This window comes from Mercurialis annua, linkage group LG4 (assembly GCF_937616625.2).
Source record: "Mercurialis annua linkage group LG4, ddMerAnnu1.2, whole genome shotgun sequence".
NCBI classification, from domain to species: domain Eukaryota; kingdom Viridiplantae; phylum Streptophyta; class Magnoliopsida; order Malpighiales; family Euphorbiaceae; genus Mercurialis; species Mercurialis annua.
In genome coordinates, this window is record NC_065573.1 from 41544085 (window position 1) to 41558570 (window position 14486).

Sequence of the window (14486 nt, forward strand, 5' to 3'; positions counted from 1 at the left end):
GTAGATTAAAAATCTAACTATTACATATTTTATAAACAATCCATTATTTTAATAAACTTATTAGGATATTTTTGAAATAATGTATTTTAAAAATAGTTCATTATTCACAAGATATAAGATAAATTTAAAATGAGAAATTTTTGAAGTTGATGAATATCCATGGGTTTCAATTACATTTAAAAAATTTGCAATCAAAACGCAGCTCAATGCTAATGCATGTAATCTTCTTCAGTCAACAAAAAACGAAAAGATCACTTCAAGAAGATAATGCGAGACCAGGGGTAGAGTTGGAGACATAAAGGCTGGTCAAGCGGTTAACAACCAGATGCCGAAGCAATTTTCAGTAGATCAGGAGAATTAACAACTAAATTTAAGGCAAGGCCGTCATCTGAATTAGGAAAACAGTGCGAGCATTGAGAATATACGAGGTGGGCTGTCAAAGCTAAAAAGAGTTGATTGCTTCTAAATAAGGCACTATTTAAACAATTAAAAAAAACAAGTGATGAGGATTAGTAAAGTATAGCAGTTGAAATTGGAATTCAGACATTTTAGGAAATCTCTAAGCAGAGTTTGCAATGTAAAGTGTTTGCAGCAGAGCGGTAAGATCTCAATTGCAAACAAAGAGTGGAGAATAATAGTTAAAATAGGGCACAGAATACAATCAGTGAGGAGCATTGAAAAGAGCTCTACTAACGATGCCGGTGGCCTCTATATAACGATCCACACATCTGGAGACGCAGCTACTTTCACTCCCACTCAGGCTTGATCCTGGTTTTGTGATACACTTATCAAAGCATTTTCCCCTCACAGTCTGCAATACCATTTTTCATACATATAAGCACTCCATATAAACAACTAATATAACAGAAACGAACAGAAAACAACCTCCAGGAATTCCTGCGCGTAAGCCTGTGCGAGCTGACTCTTGACCTGGTCCATCAGATCTGAAGACGACACTTGAGAGCCCATCGACGACGCTGATGAAAACGAATCCATATTCTTCTTCTTCTTCAGGGGATGCGGATACGACGATAAACCCTAGAAAATGATTGTCCTTCATCTTATATTTAGCATTCAAACCCCTCTCGGCCCAACTTCTCATCTTATCACAGGCCCCATTTTCAATTTCTCAAAATGGCTTTCGGCTAATTATGGGCTCTCGCCTACTCGATAATTATAGGCAAAATGACTTAAGTGGCAATATGCTCCCTCAACTTGTAAGCAATGGGCAATTAACATATAAATTAATTTTGTGAGCAAATCAGTACACGAACTTGATGATTATGGGCAATTTGCTCCATTTTGGCAATTTGCCCCTTAATTTGTGAGTTAATTGTAATCTAAATTGGCAATTTGCCCCCTTAATTTGTAAGTTAATTTGCCAAAATGAGCTAATTGCCCATAATCACCAAGTTCGTGTATTGATTTGCCAACAAAATTAATTTATGCGTTAATTTTCCATTTCTTACAAGTTGAAAGGGATACATCGAATGGAGTACGATGTATCCAAGGGCGAAGGTTACCCATCTGGATGAATTAGGTTCTGACCATCGACCTATATTGTTGGATTCGGCGCCAAGGATTAAACGGAGTAAGAAGAGGTTTTTCTACGATCAGCGATGGAAAAATAACGCAGCTGCTACTCAGATTGTGATGGAGTCCTGGAACTACAATTCTGGTGGGACTGATAGTAGACTTTGGCGGGTTCAGCAAGGTATCAAAGAATGTAAAAATAGTTTGGGTCTATGGGCTAGAACCAAAAAGCACAACGCTAGAAGGAATATTACTCTCCTAAATCAGCAGTTATGCGACCTTCACCTAGCTGGATACGAGCAGAACGCTGAGCAGATTAAGGCCCTTGAAGCCAATCTCGTTGTTGAGCATCAGCGGGAAGAGCAGTTTTGGCATCAAAAAGCCAAGGTTAACTGGCTTAACTGGGGCGATCGAAATACGGCCTTTTTTCATGCTTCGGTTGTGCAACGGAGGAAACGGAATAACATCTACCAGCTCCGTAACAATGCGGGTGTTTCGTGTACTCAGGAACCTCAAGTAGTAAATATAGCCCTGGACCATTTCAGGAATATTTACACTTCGTCCAGACCCTTTAATATCACAGCTGCCATCTCTGGATTGGATGCGAAAGTCACGCCAGCCATGAATCAAAACTTGATTAGGGAATTTTCCGACGATGAGATTCGTAAAGCAACCTTTGCTATTCACCCAAATAAAGCCCCGGGTCAAGATGGTATGACTGCTCTCTTCTTTCAAAATAATTGGGAGGTTGTTAAAGCTGATATATGTGGAGCAGTGCGTGAGTTCTTTGCAGGAGAAAGGTTACCCCGAGGTCTGAATCACACGACTATAACGCTCATCCCTAAGGTTAACTCTCCTGTCTCTATGAATGATTTACGGCCGATAAGTTTGTGCCCGGTCTTCTACAAAATTATTTCTCGGATCCTCACAAACCGTTTACAGCCGCTAATGCCCAAGCTTATCAGTGAACATCAAAGCGCATTTGTGAAGGGTCGAAACATCTCAGATAATATTTTGTTGGCTCATGAAATTACGCACCATTTGAAGACGAGAAGAGGGATATCGAAATTTGAATTGGCTTTAAAGCTCGATATGAGTAAAGCTTACGAGAGGGTCAAATGGATTTTTATCAAGAAAGTGCTCCGAAAAATGGGGTTCCACCATACGTGGATCAGATGGATTATGAGTTGTATTTCCTCAGTCACATATTCTCTTAATTTTAATGGTTCATCCTATAGGTTTATTGAGCCAACTCGTGGTCTCCGCCAAGGCGACCCCTTGTCACCGTTTTTGTTTTTGTTCTGCGCAGAATGCTTTTCATCCCTTCTTGGACAAGCTGAAGCTGCAGGTCACATCTCTGGGGTTAGTATTGCCAGACGGAGCCCCAGTATTTCCCATCTTCTTTTTGCAGACGACTCACTTCTTTTCTTCCAAGCGTCAATCTCGCAAGCTACTGCTGTCAGAGATATCTTGAGACTCTATTCGCAAGCATCCGGTCAAGAAGTAAACTTGTCTAAGTCTTCGTTGTTTTTTAGTCGAAACACCCCTGAAGAGCTGCGACTTCATCTTGGTCAGATCCTTAATGTGGTTAAGGTTGGCGGACAGGACAAATACCTTGGTATCCCGGCCTTAGTTTCAAAATCTAAGTCAGAAACGTTTAATGAAATCAACTTGAAAGTGAAGCAGAAAGTCTCAAATTGGAAGGGTAGCTTATTATCCTACGGAGGCAGAGAGGTACTCATTAAAAGCGTGGCGACTGCCGTTCCTGTGTTTTCAATGTCAGTCTTTAAACTCCCAAAGTGCATCCACAAAGACATTAATAAGACCATTTCTAATTTTTGGTGGGGCCAAAGAAACTCGGAACATAAAATGCATTGGGTGTCATGGCGAAAGATGTGCTTACCAAAAGAGGCCGGAGGCTTGGGATTTCGAGACTTGGAACACTTTAATCTAGCGCTACTAGCTAAACAAGGTTGGAAGATTCTGACAAATCCGGAGTCTCTTATTTCTTTGGTCCTCAAGGGCAAATACTTTCCTAACAGCTCATTCATGGAGGCAGCCGTTCATTCCAATAGCTCTAGGGCGTGGCGTAGTCTTCTTTTGGGAAGGAATATTCTTCGTCAGGGAGCTCGACTGCAAGTGAGAAGCGGGTCGATGGTTCCTATCTGTAATTCTCCTTGGCTACCTACGCGGTATCCTTTTTCAGTTAAGGATCCGATAGCTATGCACCCCAATATATCGAAAGTCTCGGACCTCTTAACTAGGGATAAAAATCATTGGGATAGGCAACTGATTGAATCCATTTTTTCCCATTCCGACGCTGCGGCTATTTTAAGTATTCCCATCAGTATTACAGGGCTGAAGGACCGGTGGATTTGGCATTATTCAAAAGCGGGTATTTTCACGGTAAAATCAGCCTATCATTTGGCGTTTGATGGTGTTCCACCTGCATCCACGGCCACGGCAGCAGCAGTTAAATGGAATGCTCTTTGGAAGTTGAAGCTTCCGCCAAATGTAAAATGCTTCTTTTGGAGAGGACTAAACAATGGCTTGGCATGCAGCGAGGTTATTCATAAACGACTTCTAGAGAGGCCTCCTATGTGTCCCCGTTGCAATCATTCAGAATCCCTTGAGCATTTATTTTTCCGTTGTCCTTTCGCTGAAGCGGTTTGGTTAGGAGCAGAGTTAAACTCTTCTACGGCAGACCTGCTTGACCTTTCTGTCAATGAATTCTGGTCTCTCTTACTCGACAGATTGAAACATGACGAAAACAGGTCAATGATTCTCTCCAAAGCAGTGGCTATTTTCTGGGCTCTGTGGAAACCGCGAAATGCCTTAATTTTCTCAGAAGTGGACAGTGATCCTATAGAGGTTCTTCGTTGTGCAGCAGAATATCATTTGGAGTTCTCCTCGATTAACACCTCCGGAAATGACAGAAGTGTTCCTCCTTTTTCAATCCCTCCCTTGCTGACAAGCGTTAATTGGTCTCCCCCCCGGGTCAATGAGCTTAAGATCAATTTTGATGGAGCTTTTCGAAAAGAATCTAACCAAGGTGTGGGAGCCTGTGTAGTGCGTAATCATAGGGGTAAGGCCATGTTCACTTCAGCCAAGAGGTTCTCTAATGTAGTATCTGCTACGGTGGTTGAAGCCTTGGCATTGAGAGAGGCCATTCAACTTGCCAAGCGTGTTCAGATTTCTAACCCGGTTTTTGAAGGCGACGCAAAGGCAATTATTGATGCAATGAATTCTTCTGCATTGGTAGACACAGATTCTAATGTCATTCTGCAGGATTGCAAAACTTTGAGTGGTAGTTTTTCTTTTTGTCGTTTTAATTTCATTAGACGCAATTGTAATTGGGTGGCTAACGATTTAGCCAAGAAAGCCCTTAGAGAGCCTTTTTTCTGTAACAATCCTCTAGTCCATTTGACGTGGCTAGAATCGAGACTGTAAAGTCGATTTCTAATGAAGATTATCATCTTTCTGGTAAAAAAAAAGGGAAAATTTCTACTTAAGTCGGTAAAAGGTAGTAGATTGACCCTTGCGGTTGGAGCTCATTAATTTTTGATTTCTTGCTCACTTAAACCCGATCATTAAAAATGGTTTAAAAAGGACCCTTACAAAAAATTATATGTTTGAAGTCTCCAAAAATGAGTTTTACTAATTAAAGAGTAAATATGAAATACAAATGAAAATTAATTGGAGAAAATTTTAATGAAATTTTTAAACTGAAGTAGATTTCTAAATTTAAAAAAGAAAAGAAAATTACACCATTAAACCTATTAATTAAAATAGTGTTTATAAAATAAATTGAAAATAATGAATACTAGTATTAATATTCAATGGGGAAGTGAAATATTTTTAATTAAAATGAGGAATTGAAAGAAAAAAATAAAAATAAATATAAATGAATAATGAAAATGAGCCCAACCAGATAATAGATGAAGTCCCCACCCCACGTATGCCAAACAAAATACACTATTCTTTAATTCCACCGCTGAATTTGCATGGAATAATGAATATCATATCATATCATACATGCAGTGGCGTAGCCAGAATTTTAAATTAAAGGGGGCAAAATGTAATATTTTTTTTATAAAATACATAAAACTACAATTTATTAAAATTATGGAGGGCAAAGTGTGATATTTTTCTACATATAATCGAAAATCTAAAACAACTATAGCTGGTAATATGATTTTTTTCTTAAATTAAGAGGGGCACCCTCTTGTGCACTTTGTGGCTCCACCACTGTATACATGTATTCACTAGACAAATAGAAAGATGAGAAGTTTCCAGGTACTTAGTCTCCTAATATGACAAACTTCTCCATATTTTCTCCTCTCTTTTTTTCCTCTAATATTTAGCTCATTTATAAACTCATGCTCGGGGTGAACAAAGTTTTAAAAAAACCGATCAAACCGACCGAATCAGTAAATTTCGGTCGGTTTGGTTTGGTGATAAATTTTTATTCGGTCCGTTCGGTTAAAAGAATATAAATTTTTAGTTATCGGTTAACGGTTCGGTTAACAATTTAAAATTTTCATTTTAACCGAACCGACCGAATACTTAAAATTTTGAATGCTTATTATAAAAAATAGTCTAATATTTTATTTGAATTTAATTCTTGCTATGGTATATTGTTTGGATCTGTAAAAAAATGCTTGATTTCTTTCTAATTTTCATAGGATTCAATTATTTGAATTTGTGAAAAATAATAGAGAAAAATTGACAAATACCTTAGATGTGTGAAAATATTATAAATTTTACTTGAGCAAAAATCAAAGTTGAATAATACAGTTACCAAATTTTATATTGCATAAAAATCAACTTTAATATAGGAAATACGGTTTCCATACATAAGGAAATCAACTGATATGATTTCTAATATCTCCTACAAATGTGCAACCTAACATATATATTTTCAAGAATCTTCAAGATTCATTAATTAAAAAAAACGATTTCTAATATCTCCTACAAATGTGCAACTTAACATATTGGGAATATATTTTCAAGAATTTTCAAGATTCATTAATTAAAAAAAACGTATTTCGGTCGAAACAGATTAAAAAGCCCAAATAACAAAACCGACCGAACCGACCGAAAAAAATTCGGTCGAAACAGATTCGGTTAATGTTCTTTGTTCGGTCAATTCGGTTAAAAATATTGCAACATTCGGTTTGGTCGGTTTGGCCATTTTTAGATCGGTTTTGACCGAACCGACTGAATGCTCACGCCTACTCATGCTCACTAGCGGCTGATTTCATTTTCTGCTAAAACATTTAATTCTAATGAGACCAACCCTGCTTCTTCTTCCGTTCAGTTAAAAAAATAACATTTTTATTTTTATATTTTTTATTTATAATGGTCATATTGTAATTTTTTATATTAATTTATATAATTTTTTCTTTTTCATTTCTTTTTTTATATATAATTAATGATTACTAAATCTATATACAAATTATAAAACCATCATTAATAGAGATAAAATAAAAAAATTATAGTAATTAATGCTTTTTTAATTTATATGTAAAAGTTGTTTGTCCCTACTCAAACGAAACGGAGAGAGTACTTCATATTTTTTTGACTATTTTTATTTGTAATTTAAACTTTTGAACTTTTTGAATTCATTTTTAATTTTCAATTTCAGTTATAACTAGTTGTTTAAATTAGAACTGAAAAGGGTTCAATGTGCTGCTCATATTATTTTATATTTAGAATATTTAATGATAAAAAAAAAATTAAAACAGTACAAAAAATATATATAAAAAAACATCTTTAAAATTTTTTCACCTCCAACTTAATCAAATAGTACGATTGAAACAAAAAATAAAAAATTGCCTAAAATCGACAATTTTGAAAATTTGGATTATAAATGAAAATAATGAATGAAATATTTTTAAATGATCAAATCGTAAATTTAAAATGTAGGATTATACACAATTTAAAATTTAAGGTCTTATGATGTTAAAAAGCCAGAATTTTTATTTTATTTTCAAAAAATGTATCCACGCCTTTTAAATGTTACAAATATATCTCAATTTAATAAATTTGTGGGAAATAATCTATCGAAAAACATTACATCGATTTTTAAAAATTGAATAGATTTTCAATGAATTGATCAAATTGAGATATATTTACAATTTTAAAAGGTGATGAAAATTTGATATGGTTCGTCTCTCATGAAATTCCGCCATCCACGATGTTCTTGTGTCATATGGTCGTTGTGGGTTCTGTTTAGACTTTGCCTCTTTTTTTTTTGAGAGATTTAGGAATTTACCTAAAATAAAGAAATAATAGTACCTTAACATGGAAAAGTCAGCACAAATACATCAGAGTTTTAACTTTATTTAAATATTACTCCCCGTGTTCTAAATATTTGTAATTATACTCTCTATCCAATAATCTCTCTCACACTCTCTTTCTCTCTTTGTGCGTCAGCTTTTACACATGCAGGCTATATTTCTTTTGTTCTTATTAATTACCAATTTCTTTATTCATCTTTAAGTAACACCTGCTGGTGTTTTTTTTTAAATTACTTGTTGATCTTTTTTTCTTTTTCAATTTTTTCATTTTTTTATTTTCCTTCATTCTTTAAACTAATTATAAATATTTTTTTAATTACATGATGTCTTTTTTCCTATATCTTTTTAATTTTTTAAAATAATATTATCATAATATTTTCACAGAATTAATATAGCTTATTTTTTATTTTTTAATTTACTTAAGAGAATGTTAATAATAAAAAATAAATTTATAAAATATTTGAATACATTTAATTTTTTATTTAATAATTATATATGTAATTTGTTTTTCATGCATGTATCATATTATCATACTATTATCATAAAACCTTATCATATTATTATTTTCATATTATCACCTCGTTATCATAATTTTTTTGTAATTTGTTTTCATGCAAATATCATATTATCATACTGTTATCATTTTATTATCATAAAACCTTATCATATTATTATCTTCATAATTATCATCTCGTTATCATACTTTTTTGTAATTTTTTTCATGAGATATCATATTATCATACTATTATCATTTTATTATTACCATTATCATACTATTATCTTCACATTATCATCTCATTATCATAATTGTTTTGTAATTTTTTTTCATGCAGGTGTCATATTATCATACTATTATCATAAAACCTTATCATATTATTATTTCACATTCTCATCTCGTTATCATAATTCTTCTGTATTTTTTTCCATGCAGATATCATATTATCATGCTATTATCATTTTATTATTAACATTGTCATACTATTATCTTCACATTATCATCTCGTTATCATAATTTTTATGAAATGGATATCATATTATCATACTATTATCATAACTTTATTATATTATTATCATTTGGTTATCACTGATATGATGAATCTTTTTATAATTATATTTTGACGTACGTTATCATCCAATTATCATAACTTTATCATACTTCATTATCATTTAGTTATCATACTGTAGTGTTATGATAACGACATGATAATGTAGTGATATTAACATGATCATCAGACACTATTTTATCATACATTATCATATATATTATCATAACATTATCATATAGGTACCATAAATATTATCATTTCGGTATCATATGATAATATTATGATAACTACATGTTAATGTTATGATAACTATATGATAATCAGACATTATTTTCTGCATAAAATCTTTTTTTTCTGCAGTGTTGTGATAACTACATGATAATGCAGTGATACTCATATGATAATCAGACGTTTTTTATATATAAAAAAAATTCTCTTTAGTTTTATGATAATGATATGATAATAGTGATAATTATATGATAATCAGATGCAGTTTTTTTTTGCAGAAAATCATTTTTTGTGCAAAAAATGATTTTTTTCATCATAACATCCTTTTTTATGCAGATTTTTAGATTAAAGTTGAAAAAATCTAGAGTAATTTATTTAGATTTAAAAGTTAAAATAAATTGTAATTATCACCACGAATTATGAAAAAAATTGCTAAAAAATAAATATGAAAGAACGGCAGAGCGACGACGAAACGATGGCAGAGCGACAGCGGATCGATGAAAAAACGATAACGAAAAAAGAATAAAGATGGAGAAGAGAAGAAGATAAAGAAGAAGAAAAAATGGCGAAGAGAAATGAAAGCAGAGAAGAATAAAGAAGAAGAAAGAGAAAATAAAGAGAAAAAGAGAGAGAAAAGTGACAGGTGGTATAGTAAAAAATGATTAGAGTAAAAGATATATGATTAGAGTAAAATAATAATAAGAAGTAGGTATAATTATAATATAAACATTTCTTAGAGTAAAAACAAAATTATATTGAAAGGGTGAGGTATTTTTTCTATCTTTTTTTTATTGAGGTAGAAAATTATATTATTTTAAAAAAGAGAGTATTTTTCCTAATTTTCTCCTTTTTTTTTAATAAAAACAAGTAATTTTTTTTTATTTAAGACAAAATATATATATATATATATATATATATATATATATATATATATATATATATATATATTCATAATTATAGTTTATTTGTCAAAATATCACTTTTAAAATTTAAATAAATAATTTATAATTTTATACGGTCAACTTAATTCAACTAAAAGTTTCCTCCCACGTTACCCTTTCATCATAGTCCACAAATAAACACACTTAGCTAAAAATCTCTATTCATTTTTCTTGTTCGAATTCTCCACAAAATATAATTTGCATCAAACTAATGGAATCGGGATCCTCCAAAAACTGCAGTGAAGAAGAGGAGAGGAGCAAAAAAGAAAAGCAGCTTTCATCCTCCTCATCTCCATCATCATCTTCCTCTCATTACCTGCTGGGTTCGCCCTGGAAGTACAACCCCGAACGACGAGAAGCAGCCGCTGTCAAGCTTGACCTTATGGATGTGGATGATGACGAAGCCAGCAGGAGTCGAATAGATGTCAAGGAGCATATGTTTGATAAAGTGGTGACTCCAAGCGATGTGGGAAAGCTAAATAGGCTAGTCATTCCCAAGCAGCACGCAGAAAAGTATTTCCCATTAGATTCATCCACCAACGACAAGGGTCTTCTTCTCAACTTTGAGGATGTTGCCGGCAAGGCGTGGAGGTTTCGCTATTCCTACTGGAATAGCAGCCAAAGCTACGTCATGACTAAAGGTTGGAGCCGTTTTGTGAAGGAAAAGAAGCTGGACGCGGGTGATATCGTGTCGTTTCAGAGAGGGGTGGGTGATGCTGCTAAAGATCGTCTCTACATTGACTGGAGGCACCGTTCTGATGCACCTGGACCTCCCTCTCACAACCACCGTCAGCACCACTTCTCAGCCATGCCTTGGAGCCCTCTACTGATGCGGCCTCCAGCAGTGTCGTCGAAGGACCACTTTCATAGGATGAACAATGTGTATTGCAGCAGTGGGAGAGTTGGAAATGGATCTTCTTCTTACGGCTACGGTACTTATATAAACAACTACTATAATGGTGTTGCTCCATCTAATTCTGGGACAGTAGTATACATGAGATCAACAGAAGGGGAGGTTGTGGAGCCAATGGTGTTTGAGTCGGTGCCGGTAGTCCAAGGGAAAGTATCTGCCAAGAGACTGAGGCTGTTTGGTGTGAACATGGATTGCCCCATTTCCGACTCAGATCTATCTCCTCATGCACCAGCATTGCAGCCGCCTCATCATCCATTGAGGCTCTATAACGGCACCCCTTTGCCTACTTCTGCCCAGTTCCTTCAAAAAGGGAAGTCATCCATGTCCTTAGATTTGGATATTTGATTCTCATTATTCCTGTATAGATCACCAGGCTCATGTGCTAGACTGTCTGATATTTTTGGTCTTGATTTTTATTTTTGCACACACCGGTGAAAATTAAATTGGGAAGCTAGCTAGCTGCTTCGTCACTAGACGTGAATGAAAGGGAATTATATTATAATGTGATTGCTGGGTGCAAACAAAGTTGGGAGTTGTTGTTATGCTCCATCTTCTTTTTCTTTACAATCTCTTATTTTCTTTTGAGCTGTTGCTCTAAGTCCATATATGTTTGAGCAACCTGGAGTAAAATTAGTCTCTCTCTATTGCTGCTAGGGCGTTATTCTTGTCGCTGCTGCGTTCACCAGGTTTTGCAGCAAAAAGCTGCTATTTGTTTGCCCTTAATTTTTCATTTCAAATCCTGACCATTTCTATAATTATATAAGCTCAGATTACTCATAATGTACAGTCATCACACATATAAAGATATTAAAGGCTTAAACTTTATTTGTGATTTTCTGCTTTAATATTCATCTATCTTATTCATTTCTTGCTTTTATTTCGTAAACACGCACTGGTCCCGATATCATATAGGTGATATCAAATTAATTCAAAAGCTTTTAACATAAAATTGTAGGTAGCTTTTTCATTTTCATCACTCTTTGTTAATAGTTTAATTGTTAATTAATAACCGAAGTAGCCATTTGGGTAAAGCTTGGACTGCAATCCAAAAACTAGCTAGATTTCTTTACTATTCTTGTGTAAACCGGGAAGTATATATAGTTAGATCCAGATCATTTTTCAAATTAACCAGAATGTTCCATGCATGCTAGAATTCTATCTCTCTAATTCACCTACCCATACTTTTCTTACATATCTATACTTTTCTTACATATCGGGGTTTAGGATCTTTTTTATATTTTATCCATTTGATTAAAATTCGTTCAACATCTTTTAACACTTATTTATAAAAATCGGAGAAAGTTTAATAATGACACTTCATACTGGACCATTTAGACTTTTTTTTTACTTTTTTACAAATATACTACATCTAAAAAAACACTAGAAATAATTTAAAAACATCAAAAAATAATTAAAAAACATCAAAAATACACCACTGAAATCCGGTGACCGGTCGCTGAAATTTGGCCAGAAAAATTTACGATTAACACATGGTCAACATGTTTCTAACATAGTGGATTGTTGATTGTGTTGCACGAATGTTGTATTAGGTATTATTAGGTGTATTTTACATGTTTTTTGGTATTTTTTCAAGTGTTTTTTTTGGTGTACATTTGATTTTGTTGATTGTTATGTATGTGTTCAAGTGTTTATTATGTATATTTTAAGTGTTTTTTGTTTTTTTTTTAATTTTTTTGATAAATTCGGCATACTAATATTGAAAAATAAACTAAAGATAAACCGGTTTAATTGTAGTTTATTTTTGATTTATTTCTTATACTTTTCAATCTATTATTTTTGTAATTTTTTTCCCGTGCTTCAGAAAATTAACTTTTGTTACTGGTACTTCTATAAATATTTCTTCTTTTTGGAAAAAGTCCTCATGTAAATTAAGTATCTTATGAGTAATAAGTAAAATTGGTTGGCCATATGACATTTATCTTTTATTTTGGAATATTAATTTGTATAGAACAATAAGTTCGTTAGTGATTGAAAAGCACTCGACATATTGTTAAGTTCACAAGAATTGGTGCAAACAACAACTATGAGGAGTTGAAGGAGCAATTTAGGGTGTGTACATGGACACTTATTTTTGAATGGATTGAAATGGTACCAGAATGTTATCTATATATATACAAAGTCACATAGCTATCTCATTATTTGATATTGAATTTACTCCATCGCCATGAAATGGACCTCTCCTACTTGTCCTTACCTATAAGCATTCCTCTCTCTCTCTATGCAAAACATCTCTGTTCTCCCCTTAATTTTCCGTGTTCCTGCTTAATTTATTTTATTATTTCCTCCCATTGCTATTTTTAGCCTACAATGAATTTAGTAAGACATTATTATTGCAATAATTTTTTTGATTTGAAATAAATTATAAAAATTAAATTTTTTGATCATAAATGATAAAGAATATAAAGTGGAATTAATTGAATATGCAATCTTAATTTTCTTTGATTGATTAAGGAGCACAAACAAGCATAGTATAGTATAGCTAATAAATGTTTCCAAAAACATGTTGTAATCTAAAGATATTTATCTCAAGTACATTTTTCTAGCTAGAGAAAATATCGCACTTAAATACTCCCTTCTAAGCCCATAGGGATATGATTTGTTTGTTGAATTCAAGATATAAGATCCAGCATTAATCGCATTGTTTCAGTTTTTGCATATTTAAGCAAGGAAAATACTTTATAATCATTTTAACCCACATTTTTTAACCTTTCTTACGTGGCAGTGTTTTATTCATCCAATTCCCCTCCAAAAGTGTATATTTCAATTTTCCTCTTTAAATCTATCCATATCAGGTGGTACTGCAATAAGAGGGATAAAAATAGTGGGTTAAATAGCACCACTCTTTAAGCAAATATTGAATAGTCACAAACTCATATTATGTGTAAGAGGTGGGTAATTGATTTCGGTAATGACCATATATTTTTCTTTTATTTTAGTTTGGTAATTCTATTTTAATTTGGTAACTGAACTTTTATTTAAGAAACATCATGAGTTTTTTAAGTAATTTTTGGCTAAGTTATCTATATTTAGCAAACGGTTTTGATTATTTGTACCAAATAATTTCTTATATTTTGTGTAAACACATAGCCTATTAAAATCAACCTTATATATTTTTAAGTTGCCAAAATTCCTTATTAAAAAAAATTATAATTTAGTCACCAGAGTAAAACAAATTAAAATTTTGGTAATCAAATGAAATACAAGTAAAGTCTTACAAATATATTTATTTTATTATTTATTTGATCTAAACATGAGAAGCCAAATGAAATTTTTAATTAAATTCACTGCATTTAGAAATGAAGTATATGAAACTAAAAGAAATATAAATATAATGGCTATATGGATTTTAGTTTGGGGTAAAAAAATTAGATAGCAGATGCATATCCATATACAATTTGAAAATTAAAGATCCAAGGAGCCAAACTGTATGTGGAAAAATGAAGAGGTGAGTTGAGAGGGTACACATATAAGAGGATACGACGCCGTGATGATTAATGTTGAA

The 14486-nt window shown here is 32.9% G+C and overlaps 2 protein-coding genes across 2 annotated transcripts; one reads left to right on the forward strand and one right to left on the reverse strand.

Moving 5' to 3' along the window:
* Window positions 1–509: 509 nt before the first annotated feature.
* Window positions 510–1046, reverse strand: LOC126676552 (mitochondrial import inner membrane translocase subunit Tim13). The gene is made up of 2 exons (XM_050370774.1): window positions 886–1046; window positions 510–811 (listed from the first exon to the last, which is right to left on the reverse strand). Exons 1-2 carry the CDS (start codon window positions 994–996, stop codon window positions 662–664), a joined length of 261 nt encoding a protein of 86 aa, XP_050226731.1. The 5' UTR covers window positions 997–1046; the 3' UTR covers window positions 510–661.
* Window positions 1047–10155: 9109 nt separating this feature from the next.
* On the forward strand, window positions 10156–11521 carry LOC126679325 (B3 domain-containing transcription factor NGA1-like). Its single transcript, XM_050374322.2, has one exon. It carries the CDS (start codon window positions 10262–10264, stop codon window positions 11306–11308), a length of 1047 nt encoding a protein of 348 aa, XP_050230279.1. The 5' UTR covers window positions 10156–10261; the 3' UTR covers window positions 11309–11521.
* Window positions 11522–14486: the final 2965 nt, after the last annotated feature.

What these genes read in the sequence shown, in the direction of transcription:
- LOC126676552 (XM_050370774.1), bottom strand. Translation starts at nt 996, where the DNA reads ATGGATTCGTTTTCATCAGCGTCGTCGATGGGCTCTCAAGTGTCGTCT. An exon ending in ACGCGCAGGAATTCCTGGAG is followed by an intron (nt 812 to 885) that starts GTTGTTTTCTGT and finishes ATGGTATTGCAG; the next exon opens with ACTGTGAGGGGAAAATGCTT.
- LOC126679325 (XM_050374322.2), top strand. Translation starts at nt 10,262, where the DNA reads ATGGAATCGGGATCCTCCAAAAACTGCAGTGAAGAAGAGGAGAGGAGC.